Source organism: Ascaphus truei, chromosome 8 (genome assembly GCF_040206685.1).
Source record: "Ascaphus truei isolate aAscTru1 chromosome 8, aAscTru1.hap1, whole genome shotgun sequence".
Classification (NCBI taxonomy): Eukaryota; Metazoa; Chordata; class Amphibia; order Anura; family Ascaphidae; genus Ascaphus; species Ascaphus truei.
The window spans coordinates 80229258-80242751 of record NC_134490.1 but is presented as its reverse complement, the minus strand read 5'-3'; the positions used below and the strand labels follow the sequence as shown (position 1 = coordinate 80242751).

The window sequence follows — 13494 nt, the reverse complement described above, 5'->3', positions numbered from 1 at the left end:
AATGATAGCTAACCCAGAGTACCACTACTTTTTTAATCATCCAATTACAGTTGTTCTTTCTAATTTAATACAAATAATTTTATTATTTAAGAAAGACTCTCCCCCTTTCTATTTTTCTCGAATATTTACATAGACATTTTTCAAATACTGTCCAGTTTTGCTCCAATTTTAATAAATTAATAAATATATAGTACCACTGCTTTTTGTTAGGACACTTTGGGCGCTCTTAATACTAACCCTGCTCTGTAGCATGCCTGCTATTTCAGTACTAACTCCTTTATAGTCTCAACATTGCACCACAGCATCCTCTGCTATTCCTTAACAAGATCACATCTCTGTCCCTACACCATATCTTTGTTTAACAGCAACTGCTGCTATTGCTGTGCACACTGCCACTTTCTCCCTGATCAAACATCTCTCATCCCAATGAGGTCAATGACAGCATCCCTCTTTCTCTGCCTGACCAGATCAGTGACATGATGTATTATGTTCCAGGCTAGATTCTGATTGGATGGCTTTATCAGCATGAGGATAATTCAGGTTCCCGCCCCTTTCACAGGTGCATAAAGTCAGGGAGTAGGAGCAGGTACAGTAGGAGGAGGAACAAAGTGTCTATTGTCTCATACGCTGCCAGAATGTGCCTGAGGAGACTTCTCCTGAGTGTTTCCCTTCTGTGTCTCATCGCTGGAGGGAGATCAGACCCGTAAGTGATAAATCCATGTACAGCAACTCATTCCTCTACTGTACCATTTATATACAACGCTCTGTCACTGCATATAAGTCCTGCCTGCAGCATCAATACTGCCATGTATAGAGACTGGTCTGTCACTGCACATTAGTCTTGGCAAGCAGTCATTATATAGTGAGTGAGGGATGCACAGTCTGGGTGTTATATTAGGGGCAGTCATTATAGAGTGAGTGAGGAATGCACTGCCTGTGTGTGATATGAGGGGCAGTCATTATAGAGTGAGTGAGGAATGCACTGCCTGTGTGTGATATGAGGGGCAGTCATTATACAGTAGAGTGAGGAATGCACTGTTTGTGTGTGATATGAGGGGCAGTCATTATAGAGTGAGTGAGGAATGCACTGTCTGTGTGTGATATGAGGGGCAGTCATTATAGAGTGAGTGAGGAATGCACTGCCTGTGTGTGATATGAGGGGCAGTCATTATAGAGTGAGGAATGCACTGTTTGTGTGTGATATGAGGGGCAGTCATTATAGAGTGAGTGAGGAATGCACTTTGTGTGTGATATGAGGGGCAGTCATTATAGAGTGAGTGAGGAATGCACTGTCTGTGTGTGATATGAGGGGCAGTCATTATAGAGAGTGAGGAATGCACTGCCTGTTTGTGATATGAGGGGTAGTCATTATAGAGTGAGTGAGGAATGCACTGCCTGTGTGTGATATGAGGGGCAGTCATTATAGAGTGAGTGAGGAATGCACTGCCTGTGTGTGATATGAGGGGTAGTCATTATAGAGTGAGTGAGGAATGCACTGCCTGTGTGTGATATGAGGGGCAGTCATTATAGAGTGAGTGAGGAATGCACTGCCTGTGTGTGATATGAGGGGCAGTCATTATAGAGTGAGTGAGGAATGTACTGTCTGTGTGCGATATGAGGGGCAGTGATTATAGAGTGAGTGAGGAATGCACTGCCTGTGTGTGATATGAGGGGTAGTCATTATAGAGTGAGTGAGGAATGCACTGCCTGTGTGTGATATGAGGGGCAGTCATTATAGAGTGAGTGAGGAATGCACTGCCTGTGTGTGATATGAGGGGCAGTCATTATAGAGTGAGGAATGCACTGTTTGTGTGTGATATGAGGGGCAGTCATTATAGAGTGAGTGAGGAATGCACTGTCTGTGTGTGATATGAGGGGCAGTCATTATAGAGTGAGTGAGGAATGCACTGTCTGTGTGTGATATGAGGGGCAGTCATTATAGAGTGAGTGAGGAATGCACTGCCTGTGTGTGATATGAGGGGCAGTCATTATAGAGTGAGGAATGCACTGTTTGTGTGTGATATGAGGGGCAGTCATTATAGAGTGAGTGAGGAATGCACTTTGTGTGTGATATGAGGGGCAGTCATTATAGAGTGAGTGAGGAATGCACTGTCTGTGTGTGATATGAGGGGCAGTCATTATAGAGAGTGAGGAATGCACTGCCTGTTTGTGATATGAGGGGTAGTCATTATAGAGTGAGTGAGGAATGCACTGCCTGTGTGTGATATGAGGGGCAGTCATTATAGAGTGAGTGAGGAATGCACTGCCTGTGTGTGATATGAGGGGTAGTCATTATAGAGTGAGTGAGGAATGCACTGCCTGTGTGTGATATGAGGGGCAGTCATTATAGAGTGAGTGAGGAATGCACTGCCTGTGTGTGATATGAGGGGCAGTCATTATAGAGTGAGTGAGGAATGTACTGTCTGTGTGCGATATGAGGGGCAGTGATTATAGAGTGAGTGAGGAATGCACTGCCTGTGTGTGATATGAGGGGTAGTCATTATAGAGTGAGTGAGGAATGCACTGCCTGTGTGTGATATGAGGGGCAGTCATTATAGAGTGAGTGAGGAATGCACTGCCTGTGTGTGATATGAGGGGCAGTCATTATAGAGTGAGGAATGCACTGTTTGTGTGTGATATGAGGGGCAGTCATTATAGAGTGAGTGAGGAATGCACTGTCTGTGTGTGATATGAGGGGCAGTCATTATAGAGTGAGTGAGGAATGCACTGTCTGTGTGTGATATGAGGGGCAGTCATTATAGAGTGAGTGAGGAATGCACTGCCTGTGTGTGATATGAGGGGCAGTCATTATAGAGTGAGGAATGCACTGTTTGTGTGTGATATGAGGGGCAGTCATTATAGAGTGAGTGAGGAATGCACTTTGTGTGTGATATGAGGGGCAGTCATTATAGAGTGAGTGAGGAATGCACTGTCTGTGTGTGATATGAGGGGCAGTCATTATAGAGAGTGAGGAATGCACTGCCTGTTTGTGATATGAGGGGTAGTCATTATAGAGTGAGTGAGGAATGCACTGCCTGTGTGTGATATGAGGGGCAGTCATTATAGAGTGAGTGAGGAATGCACTGCCTGTGTGTGATATGAGGGGTAGTCATTATAGAGTGAGTGAGGAATGCACTGCCTGTGTGTGATATGAGGGGCAGTCATTATAGAGTGAGTGAGGAATGCACTGCCTGTGTGTGATATGAGGGGCAGTCATTATAGAGTGAGTGAGGAATGTACTGTCTGTGTGCGATATGAGGGGCAGTGATTATAGAGTGAGTGAGGAATGCACTGCCTGTGTGTGATATGAGGGGTAGTCATTATAGAGTGAGTGAGGAATGCACTGCCTGTGTGTGATATGAGGGGCAGTCATTATAGAGTGAGTGAGGAATGCACTGCCTGTGTGTGATATGAGGGGCAGTCATTATAGAGTGAGGAATGCACTGTTTGTGTGTGATATGAGGGGCAGTCATTATAGAGTGAGTGAGGAATGCACTGTCTGTGTGTGATATGAGGGGCAGTCATTATAGAGTGAGTGAGGAATGCACTGCCTGTGTGTGATATGAGGGGCAGTCATTATAGAGTGAGGAATGCACTGTTTGTGTGTGATATGAGGGGCAGTCATTATAGAGTGAGTGAGGAATGCACTTTGTGTGTGATATGAGGGGCAGTCATTATAGAGTGAGTGAGGAATGCACTGTCTGTGTGTGATATGAGGGGCAGTCATTATAGAGAGTGAGGAATGCACTGCCTGTTTGTGATATGAGGGGTAGTCATTATAGAGTGAGTGAGGAATGCACTGCCTGTGTGTGATATGAGGGGCAGTCATTATAGAGTGAGTGAGGAATGCACTGTCTGTGTGTGATATGAGGGGCAGTCATTATAGAGTGAGTGAGGAATGCACTGCCTGTTTGAGATATGAGGGGCAGTCATTATAGAGTGAGTGAGGAATGCACTGCCTGTGTGCGATATGAGGGGCAGTCATTATAGAGTGAGTGAGGAATGCACTGCCTGTGTGTGATATGAGGGGCAGTCATTATAGAGTGAGTGAGGAATGCTCTATCTGTGTGTGATATGAGGGGCAATCATTATAGAGTGAGTGAGGAATGCACTGCCTGTGTGTGATATGAGGGGCAGTCATTATAGAGTGAGTGAGGAATGCACTGCCTGTGTGTGATATGAGGGGCAGTCATTATAGAGTGAGGAATGCACTGTTTGTGTGTGATATGAGGGGCAGTCATTATAAAGTGAGTGAGGAATGCACTGCCTGTGTGTGATATGAGGGGCAGTCATTATAGAGTGAGTGAGGAATGCTCTATCTGTGTGTGATATGAGGGGCAGTCATTATAGAGTGAGTGACGAATGCACTGCCTGTGTGTGATATGAGGGGTAGTCATTATAGAGTGAGTGAGGAATGCACTGCCTGTGTGTGATATGAGGGGCAGTCATTATAGAGTGAGTGAGGAATGCACTGCCTGTGTGTGATATGAGGGGCAGTCATTATAGAGTGAGTGAGGAATGCACTGCCTGTGTGTGATATGAGGGGCAGTCATTATAGAGTGAGTGAGGAATGCACTGTCTGTGTGTGATATAGGGGCAGCCATTATAGAGTGAGTGAGGAATGCACTGCCTGTGTGTGATATGAGGGGCAGTCATTATAGAGTGAGTGAGGAATGCACTGCCTGTGTGATATGAGGGGCAGTCATTATAGAGTGAGTGAGGAATGCACTGTCTGTGTGTGATATGAGAGGCAGTCATTATAGAGTGAGGAATGCACTGTCTGTGTGTGATATGAGGGGCAGTCATTATAGAGTGAGTGAGGAAGGCAGTGCCTGTGTGTGATATGAGGGGCAGTCATTATAGAGTGAGTGAGGAATGCACTGTCTGTGTGTGATATGAGGGGCAGTCATTGTAGAGAGTGAGGAATGCTCTGCCTGTGTGTGATATGAGGGGCAGTCATTATAGAGTGAGTGAGGAAGGCACTGCCTGTGTGTGATATGAGGGGCAGTCATTATAGAGTGAGTGAGGAATGCACTGCCTGTGTGTGATATGAGGGGCAGTCATTATAGAGTGAGTGAGGAAGGCACTGCCTGTGTGTGATATGAGGAGCAGTCATTATAGAGTGAGTGAGGAATGCACTGCCTGTGTGTTATATGAGGGGCAGTCATTATAGAGTGAGTAAGGAATGCGCTGCCTGTGTGTGATATGAGGGGCAGTCATTATAGAGTGAGTGAGGAATGTGCCGCCTGTGTGTGATATGAGGGGCAGTCATTATAGAGTGAGTGAGGAAAGCACTGTCTGTGTGTGATATGAGGGGCAGTCATTATAGAGTGAGTGAGGAATGCACTGCATGTGTGTGATATGAGGAGCAGTCATTATAGAGTGAGTGAGGAATGCACTGCCTGTGTGTGATATGAGGGGCAGTCATTATAGAGTGAGTGAGGAATGCACTGCCTGTGTGTGATATGAGGGGCAGTCATTATAGAGTGAGTGAGGAATGCACTGCCTGCGTGTGATATGAGGGGCAGTCATTATAGAGTGAGTGAGGAATACACTGCCTGTGTGTGATATGAGGGGCAGTCATTATAAAGTGAGTGAGGAATGCACTGCCTGTGTGTGATATGAGGGGCAGTCATTATAGAGTGAGTGAGGAATGCTCTGCCTGTTTATGATATGAGGGGCAATCATTATAGAGTGAGTGAGGAATGCACTGCCTGTGTGTGATATGAGGGGCAGTCATTATTGAGGGAGTGAGGAATGCTCTGCCTGTTTGTGATATGAGGGGCAATCATTATAGAGTGAGTGAGGAAGGCACTGCCTGTGTGTGATATGAGGGGCAGTCATTATAGAGTGAGTGAGGAATGCACTACCTGTGTGTGATATGAGGGGCAGTCATTATAGAGTGTGTGAGGAATGCGCTTCCTGTGTGTGATATGAGGGGCAGTCATTATAGAGTGAGTGAGGAATGCGCCGCCTGTGTGTGATATGAGGGGCAGTCATTATAGAGTGAGTGAGGAATGCACTGTCTGTGTGTGATATGAGGGGCAGTCATTATAGAGTGAGTGAGGAATGCACTGCATGTGTGTGATATGAGGAGCAGTCATTAAAGAGTGAGTGAGGAATGCACTGCCTGTGTGTGATATGAGGGGCAGTCATTATAGAGTGAGTGAGGAATGCACTGCCTGCGTGTGATATGAGGGGCAGTCATTATAGAGTGAGTGAGGAATACACTGCCTGTGTGTGATATGAGGGGCAGCCATTATAAAGTGAGTGAGGAATGCACTGCCTGTGTGTGATATGAGGGGCAGTCATTATAGAGTGAGTGAGGTATGCTCTGCCTGTTTGTGATATGAGGGGCAATCATTATAGAGTGAGTGAGGAATGCACTGCCTGTGTGTGATATGAGGGGCAGTCATTATTGAGGGAGTGAGGAATGCTCTGCCTGTTTGTGATATGAGTGGCAATCATTATAGAGTGAGTGAGGAAGGCACTGCCTGTGTGTGATATGAGGGGCAGTCATTATAGAGTGAGTGAGGAATGCACTGCCTGTGTGTGATATGAGGGGCAGTCATTATAGAGTGAGTGAGGAATGCACTGCCTGTGTGTGATATGAGGGGCAGTCATTATAGAGTGAGTGAGGAATGCACTGCCTGTGTGTGATATGAGGGGCAGTCAAAGATATCCACATTAACAAAGCTATAATAATAATAAAATAAAAAAATATCAATATTAAAATATATTAATAACCACCCTTCATTACCTTAGTGGTTTAACCCCTTCATTGCCTTAGCAGTTAGCCACTAGGATAATGAAGGTTTTTTTTTTTTTAATGTATTTAAATATTGTACAGTATATTGTATTTTGGTTAATGTCCAAAACCACTATTAGCCACATTTGGCTAATAGGCATATTGAGCATTAGTCTGAAGGGGAGAGGGGAGATCGGTACGTTTGTTTACAGGTAGGGAGGTCGGGTGGCAGTAGGGGTTAACCTCTTCATTACTTTAGTGTTTGGCCACTAAGGTAATGAAGCTTTCTTTAATATTATTTGTGTACATAGGTTTGAAGAAGGGGGTCTCCAGAGCTGAACCCCATTAATTTCAGCTCTAGGGACCCCCTACTTTCTGAGATACAGACCTCCGTATGGGGTGCCGATATCTTGGTCACTGTTTAAATGACCCGGTCAGGTGGGCTGTGGCTTAAGAGATTTAAACTTGCAGGATATATCGGCACCCCCTCCGAGGGTCTGAACCTCAGGAAGCAGGGGGTCCGCGGAGCTGAAATGAATGGAGTTCATCTCGGGAGACCCCCTGCTTCAAACCTATGTACAAAACTAATAATAGAACGTGCTGCTCATGTTAAAGGTGAGTATGGTATTTCTCTCCCAGCTCATGGACCGAGCGAAGGGCAGCAAGTCTTGCTATCCTTGTGGCTGCGGGCGCGCTCGGGACGCGGGCGTCTGCATTTTTCTTTTATAATTTATCCCCACCTAACCAGGGGGTGTACTACTAACGCAGATCGAAATAATGCAAGGAAATGATCCTGTCATGTGTTGCAATAAATGTATGTTGAATAATTGAATTTTTTTTCTGAATTATATATACGTGATTCGTTTGTTTTTTTTCATATATATTATATATACCGAAAACTTTGGTAACATTAGCACTTTGTGTGCAACATTGGCCCACCATGCAAAAAAGTTGAGCATTTTTTTAATCCAATATTAAGCGCGAATTTTGGTAAATTTGGACGTGTTGAGTTGTAGGTCACAATAGTTGCAATATCTTCTATTATCATTCTCCTTTTCACCGTAATATGTCAGTTTGTTAGTCCTCTACAGCTCGTTGCTGCTTCCCTAGTACTCGCCCAATTCATGGCTTCGCGTAACCCCTACATTTCGCGCTTAATCTCATTTCGGTAGGGGGTTTCGGGCGACGCAAACGAAAGGTTAGAATCCCTATACTGAGAATTTGTTTTAAATAGGTTTCAAAATTCAGTATTTCGTATGTACAAAACTTTTGTCTAATTTTCAATACTGCAATTATTTTCTAAGTAAACGTAAGTATTGTACCGTTTTATTAGTAACTTAAAAATACATAATGGTAATAATTCCAAATATTTATGTGTTCTGTATACATTTTTGGTAAATCAAAAATGAAGCCGTTTTTATTGAAATTCTAAAAAAAAAAAAAAAGCTATTTTAAATTCAGCATACATGTAAGTTTTATGTCATTTCGAAAAATACAATGTAATTTTGCGGTTTAGTATAGTTTTTATTTTAAATGACTTATGGTGGGCACCGTAACCTTTTCAGTGCTTAGGGCCTATCTAGGTTTTAATCCGGACCTGATGCAATGTTATTTATCTACCAGCCTCATGCTGTATATGACATTTGTCTATTGAAAGAATGCACCAGAGCACGAAACACCTGCTGGCTTCTACTATTTGCAATTATTATTATTTTGCAATGAAAGACCTTGGGGACTGTTTGCTTTATTTGTGGTTAATGGTGGGGTTACCAGGCTCACTGGATGTCCAGGTGAAGCTTACTACACCAGCATTAATTATATTGTTCAGTCTTGTGCTTACCCTATCTGTACAAAGTCGTTATATATGGGGAAATGAAAACTATACATTATAGAGTAAATGAGAAATACATTGTCGTGGGGAGGTGGGATTTATCAGAGTGCAGACATTATATATAATCAGTGAAGACTGCATTATGGGTGTTATATCAGGGGCAGCCATTATACTGTATATAGTAAGGAATACTTTGCCTGGGTGTTATAACAAGGGAAGTCATTGCATTACATGGTTAGCAAATACATTGTGCATCTTTATCCTTAAATGGGAGTGATTGTCTTCTGATAAAATTGCTTTTCTCATGATTATGTAAATAATCACCACATACTATCATTCTTCAGATGTGATCACTCACTATATTTTCATATCATGCAAAAAGTATGTTTGTTAGGTAGCACTCCACAAAGAACTAAATGTATAAATATACACTGTAGATAAATTGGGGCACAGAGGCAGGGGGGACCTCTGACCCCCCGATAGAATCCTTGTATTATTTGTCTTAACTCTGTGCCCAGGACATACTTGAAAACGAGAGGTAACTCTCAATGTATTACTTCCTGGACAAATATTTTATAAATAAATAAAAGAATCATATATATATACAGAAGGGCCCCAGCACGCAAATAGATACAATAGACAAATGTCAATAAAGATCTATTTGGCAAAATTTGTAGCAGCTGTACCATATACCAAAATGCAGGGTCTGGAGATCACATCTCGTGAGACAACACTACAATAATGTGGAGGGAAAGGAGTAGTTGGGGCTGAAAAAAAAGGGGGATGAAGGATAACAACAATGTGACAACAAAAATGGAAAAAAAGGAAAAATGTACAATACACATAAAAATGTAGGGTGGAAAAAGTAGGGGGCAACGAATGTTTCGGGGCCTCTGACGCCCGTTCTTCAGGCCCGTTCCCACAGATAAAAATGATCTGTGGTACTTCCCTAATTAACACCCCTCCAACACCAAAATCTCTAGATAGACAAACACGGAGAGCATATGATCTACTAGATGAATAAACCTAGTCTAAATAAATCAAGGTAATCTAACCTGTATAGTGCAGATAATCACAAATATGATCAAGGGTATGTAAATAAGCAATATTGCTAAACCCTATAACCTGTAAAATTAGTATATGCAGATGCTAGGGATCCACTTCTAACGTCAGTGGTCACTTCCCACCTCTATTCCAATGCCTGTGGCCCTCGCAATTCAACACCCATTCAGGTACTATAAGGCCTATGTATTTAACCTGTTTATCTCCTTTACCTGCATACTAGTAATATTTTACTGCTAGCACGGTGCCCTTATCTCAAGACTATACATTTGGAGGTTTTTGTCCCTCCTCCTTTAGGGTATCTGTCAAGTGTTATGTCCCAGTCATTTTCATTCTCTATACACAAATTGTAACATTGTAGGGTACCCATCTCTACAGTAAATTACAAGGGCTACAGCACAAACTCTATTACATGCCCCACAGCACCTCTCTAGTTCAAGTGATCCTGCCCATTTGATGAAGTTGTTAGCCTTCCACTGATACATCTTCACCCAGGTTTCCTGCTCTCATCACTGTTTTCTGGTGCGTCCTCTATGGGGAAAGGTAAACTTCAAAGGAAAGCAAAAGATGTCATGTTCCCATAAGTGGAATGGAATGGGGACATTGAAGTCTTAAAATAATTAAAGTCAGGTAGTGCCTGTAAGTCTGTTACAAGGTTGGCTATATGCAGGATTCCTATACTCCCCGATCTTGACCTGTCTGTCCCATTTGTAACCTAGATTTTTATATCTATGGTGCACCTCTTGGGGGGTTACTTCCCGATACTACTGTAAGTAGATCAATATCAAACAATATCAAAACTGATGGAGAAACACAGTTAGAACAAAAGTTTTTACAAGTGACTGAGCCAGTTTATTTGTTGTGTTTCTGGCAATGTTGCAAATGACTATCTTGGTGTAGTCAACCATCAGTCTAGTATATCAACACCTCTTCCTGAGCATCTCTTTAAATGTCATATGGTGTACTGTATAACCTGGGAATAACCTGCAGACGAGCACAATTGTGTGTTATCAAATAAAATGATAAAGGAGTTTCAGAAAGTGCCCACAATCTTTATGAAATCCATTTCAACATATACTCCATCTCCAACCTCTATCTTTCTTAACACCATTTTGCACCCCCCAAGTTCAACACCCCCTCTGCACAGGACCAGCTGATCAATGTACAAAGGGTTAAAAGCTCTGTCTATGGCAGCATGCTTTGAGAAAAGAACCCCCCAAGTTCTGCACCCACTCTGCGTAGGACCAGTGTGCAAAGGGTTAAAGGCTCAGGAGAGACACATATTGCTGGATATAATCACCCTCTTAGCTAGCAGGTTTATTGCTCTGTGGATGTTACAGCAGGATCCCAGCACAGCTGAATTGTGTTCCATCTCTAGCCTCTCTCTCTTAACATAGTGGCTCTGCCTAAGGCGACAGCCAAAGGGTGCATGCCGTTCCCTGCTCTTTGTACACCACACATGCTACCATCCCAAACTGGAAACACTACAGCATCATGTTAAACAATGACTTCAGACCAATCTCAGTTTTAGATTACTGTTACCTTGCTCTCCTTTCTTTACCTACGCTCTCTCTTGCACTTTGCCTCTACCCCTAGCTCTCACTCTCTCCTCGAAACCCTCCTTAATTTCCCATTCTTTACTATCATCTCCATTTTACAGGCAACTCCACCTGCTTCTCACCTCCATATCCCTTCAAAAACAACTCCCTCTCCTACTCTCTCTCCCTCTCCTTATTAATACTCCTACTGCGTGGTGACATATCCCTTAATCATGGCCCCATCCATATACCAATCCTTTCACATCCCACACCTCTAGAATCCAATTTAAAACCATAGTCCTAACCTACAAAGCTCTAAACAATGCTGCCCCCCTTACATCTCAGCCCTCATCCCCAAATATTTCCCTAAATGCCACCTATGTTCATTACACCCGCCTTTCCTCCTGCCTTGTTACCTCTTTTCACTCCAGGTTACGAGATTTCTCCTGTGCTGCACTCTCTCTCTGGAATTCCCTGCCATGCACCAGACTCTCCCCCAGCATTGACATTTAAAAACTCCCTGAAAACTCACCTTTTCAAGGAAGCCTATCTGGTATACCCTTAACATCCATTCCTCCTCGCACCCTATTGGGACCAGCTGCGCGGCTGGACCAAACTCCATGCTAACACCCCTTAACTCACCCAATGGGATCAGCTGTGCATCTGGACAATATTCAACCCTGAGGCATACTCCATCCCACAATGAGTAGCCGCTTTACCGTTTGTTCCAACATTGCCCATTACTAGATTGTAAGCTCTCATGAGCAGAAACCTCATTACTTTCTGTATTTGTTTGCACTTGTTTGTACTTAGTTGTATGTCATTCTGTTTATGTAACATACATAACTCTGTTGCATAACATGTACCCCATTGTAAAGTGCTGCGGAATACAGAATCACTTGGAATGCTTCCTGCAAACTTCCGTTGGATAACGAACCGTCGGATTGCGGGTCCATGCTATTCGGTAGCGGTGACTGTCGGATAAATGGGTCCGATGTTGGATAGAGGGATGAAGATAATACTCCTTTTGTCACACAATGTACAAAGACAGGACTGCCATTTATAGATATGCTCTCTCTCTCTCTCTCTCTCTCTCTCTCTCTCTCTCTCTCTCTCTCTCTCTCTCTCTCTCTCTGTCTGCAGACAATATGCCTTGTCTGTCCCTTCTATGCTAAAGAGCGGAGAGATTACTACAGTATGTGTGAACCTGGTGGATCATGGTGAACCACTAAACCTCAACGTTCTGCTTGAATGCAATGGAGAAAATACAACCATCTTCAGTGAGCAAGTCCCAGCTACCAACACCTTCAAATGCAGTGATTTCCAAGTGAGTGTTTTGTGCCAATGGGAGGGAGTGATACAGTGTGACACAAGAAGGCAATCGGGTAGTAGGGGGTTACTAAGTTTGAACATTCTGTGGTGAATGGGCTTTTGTTGCCAAATAGACCAGTTCATATTGTAAAACCACAGACACACAAAACGATTATACCAGAACTGTTATCCTGTGCCACGTGTCATTGCTATATAGCCCATGTGGACACTATTGGAATACAGATGTCTAATCCTTGCATTGGTGGTAATTCCGTGTGCACACATGTAAAGGAGGCTAGTGACACATTGTATTACAATGTTATTATGTTCTTACTTATTCCTGTTTAAAGGAAAAGATAAATGTAATGAAAATCGCACAGGAAGAGGAGACAGTACTGGAGAAGGAGGGGGAAAGGTGCGGATGTTTCCGGTTAATTTCCAATATCCTCATTTGCTACATTGTGTCTGATAGAAGGACCAATATCTGATATCCGTTATTGGGAAGATGGATAAAAGACGTTGTTAACCCTATAATGTAGCAAATGGACATTAATACAAGCAATAATGCTCTTAATGGTGCAGCCAATTTATGGCATTATGGTGAAAAGGCAAACTAGGGTAAATAACATGTACTCTGAAAGAGAGACAGGGGGAGAAGCAGAAATATAGCCTCAGTGAAAAAGAAAGTGGAAAGTTGGAGCCACACACGCTGATAAAGAGAAGATATTAGGGGAAATATAGACTGGTAAAGAGAGAACCATGTTTACGTCATGAGCCTATCTTTGTATCCTCCAAGGTCCCAACAGTGCCAGTGGCTGTACCAGTCTTCATTACCTTTGAGGCTACTGGTCAGAGAATCCAACACCTGGAGCGCAGAAGTGTGGTGATTGATGTAATGAATGACATTCACGTGATTCAGTTGGACAAACCAATCTACAAGAAGGGGCAGAAAGGTGAGAGGGCTTTATTTATAATCTAAAAGTGGGGGGAGGGGGGTGCGGTGT

General features: G+C 43.3%; 1 protein-coding gene across 1 annotated transcript in view; it reads left to right on the top strand.

Annotated features, from left to right (window-relative positions):
• The first annotated feature begins 546 nt into the window (after positions 1-546).
• Positions 547-13494, top strand: part of LOC142502042 (ovostatin-like) — a 66762-nt gene continuing 53814 nt past the window's right edge. Inside the window, exons 1-3 of the mRNA XM_075612833.1 lie at positions 547-703; positions 12323-12506; positions 13287-13443. Of these exons, the coding sequence (XP_075468948.1) occupies positions 636-703; positions 12323-12506; positions 13287-13443 (409 nt within the window). The 5' untranslated portion in view covers positions 547-635. The remainder of the gene's footprint in view (positions 704-12322; positions 12507-13286; positions 13444-13494) is intronic.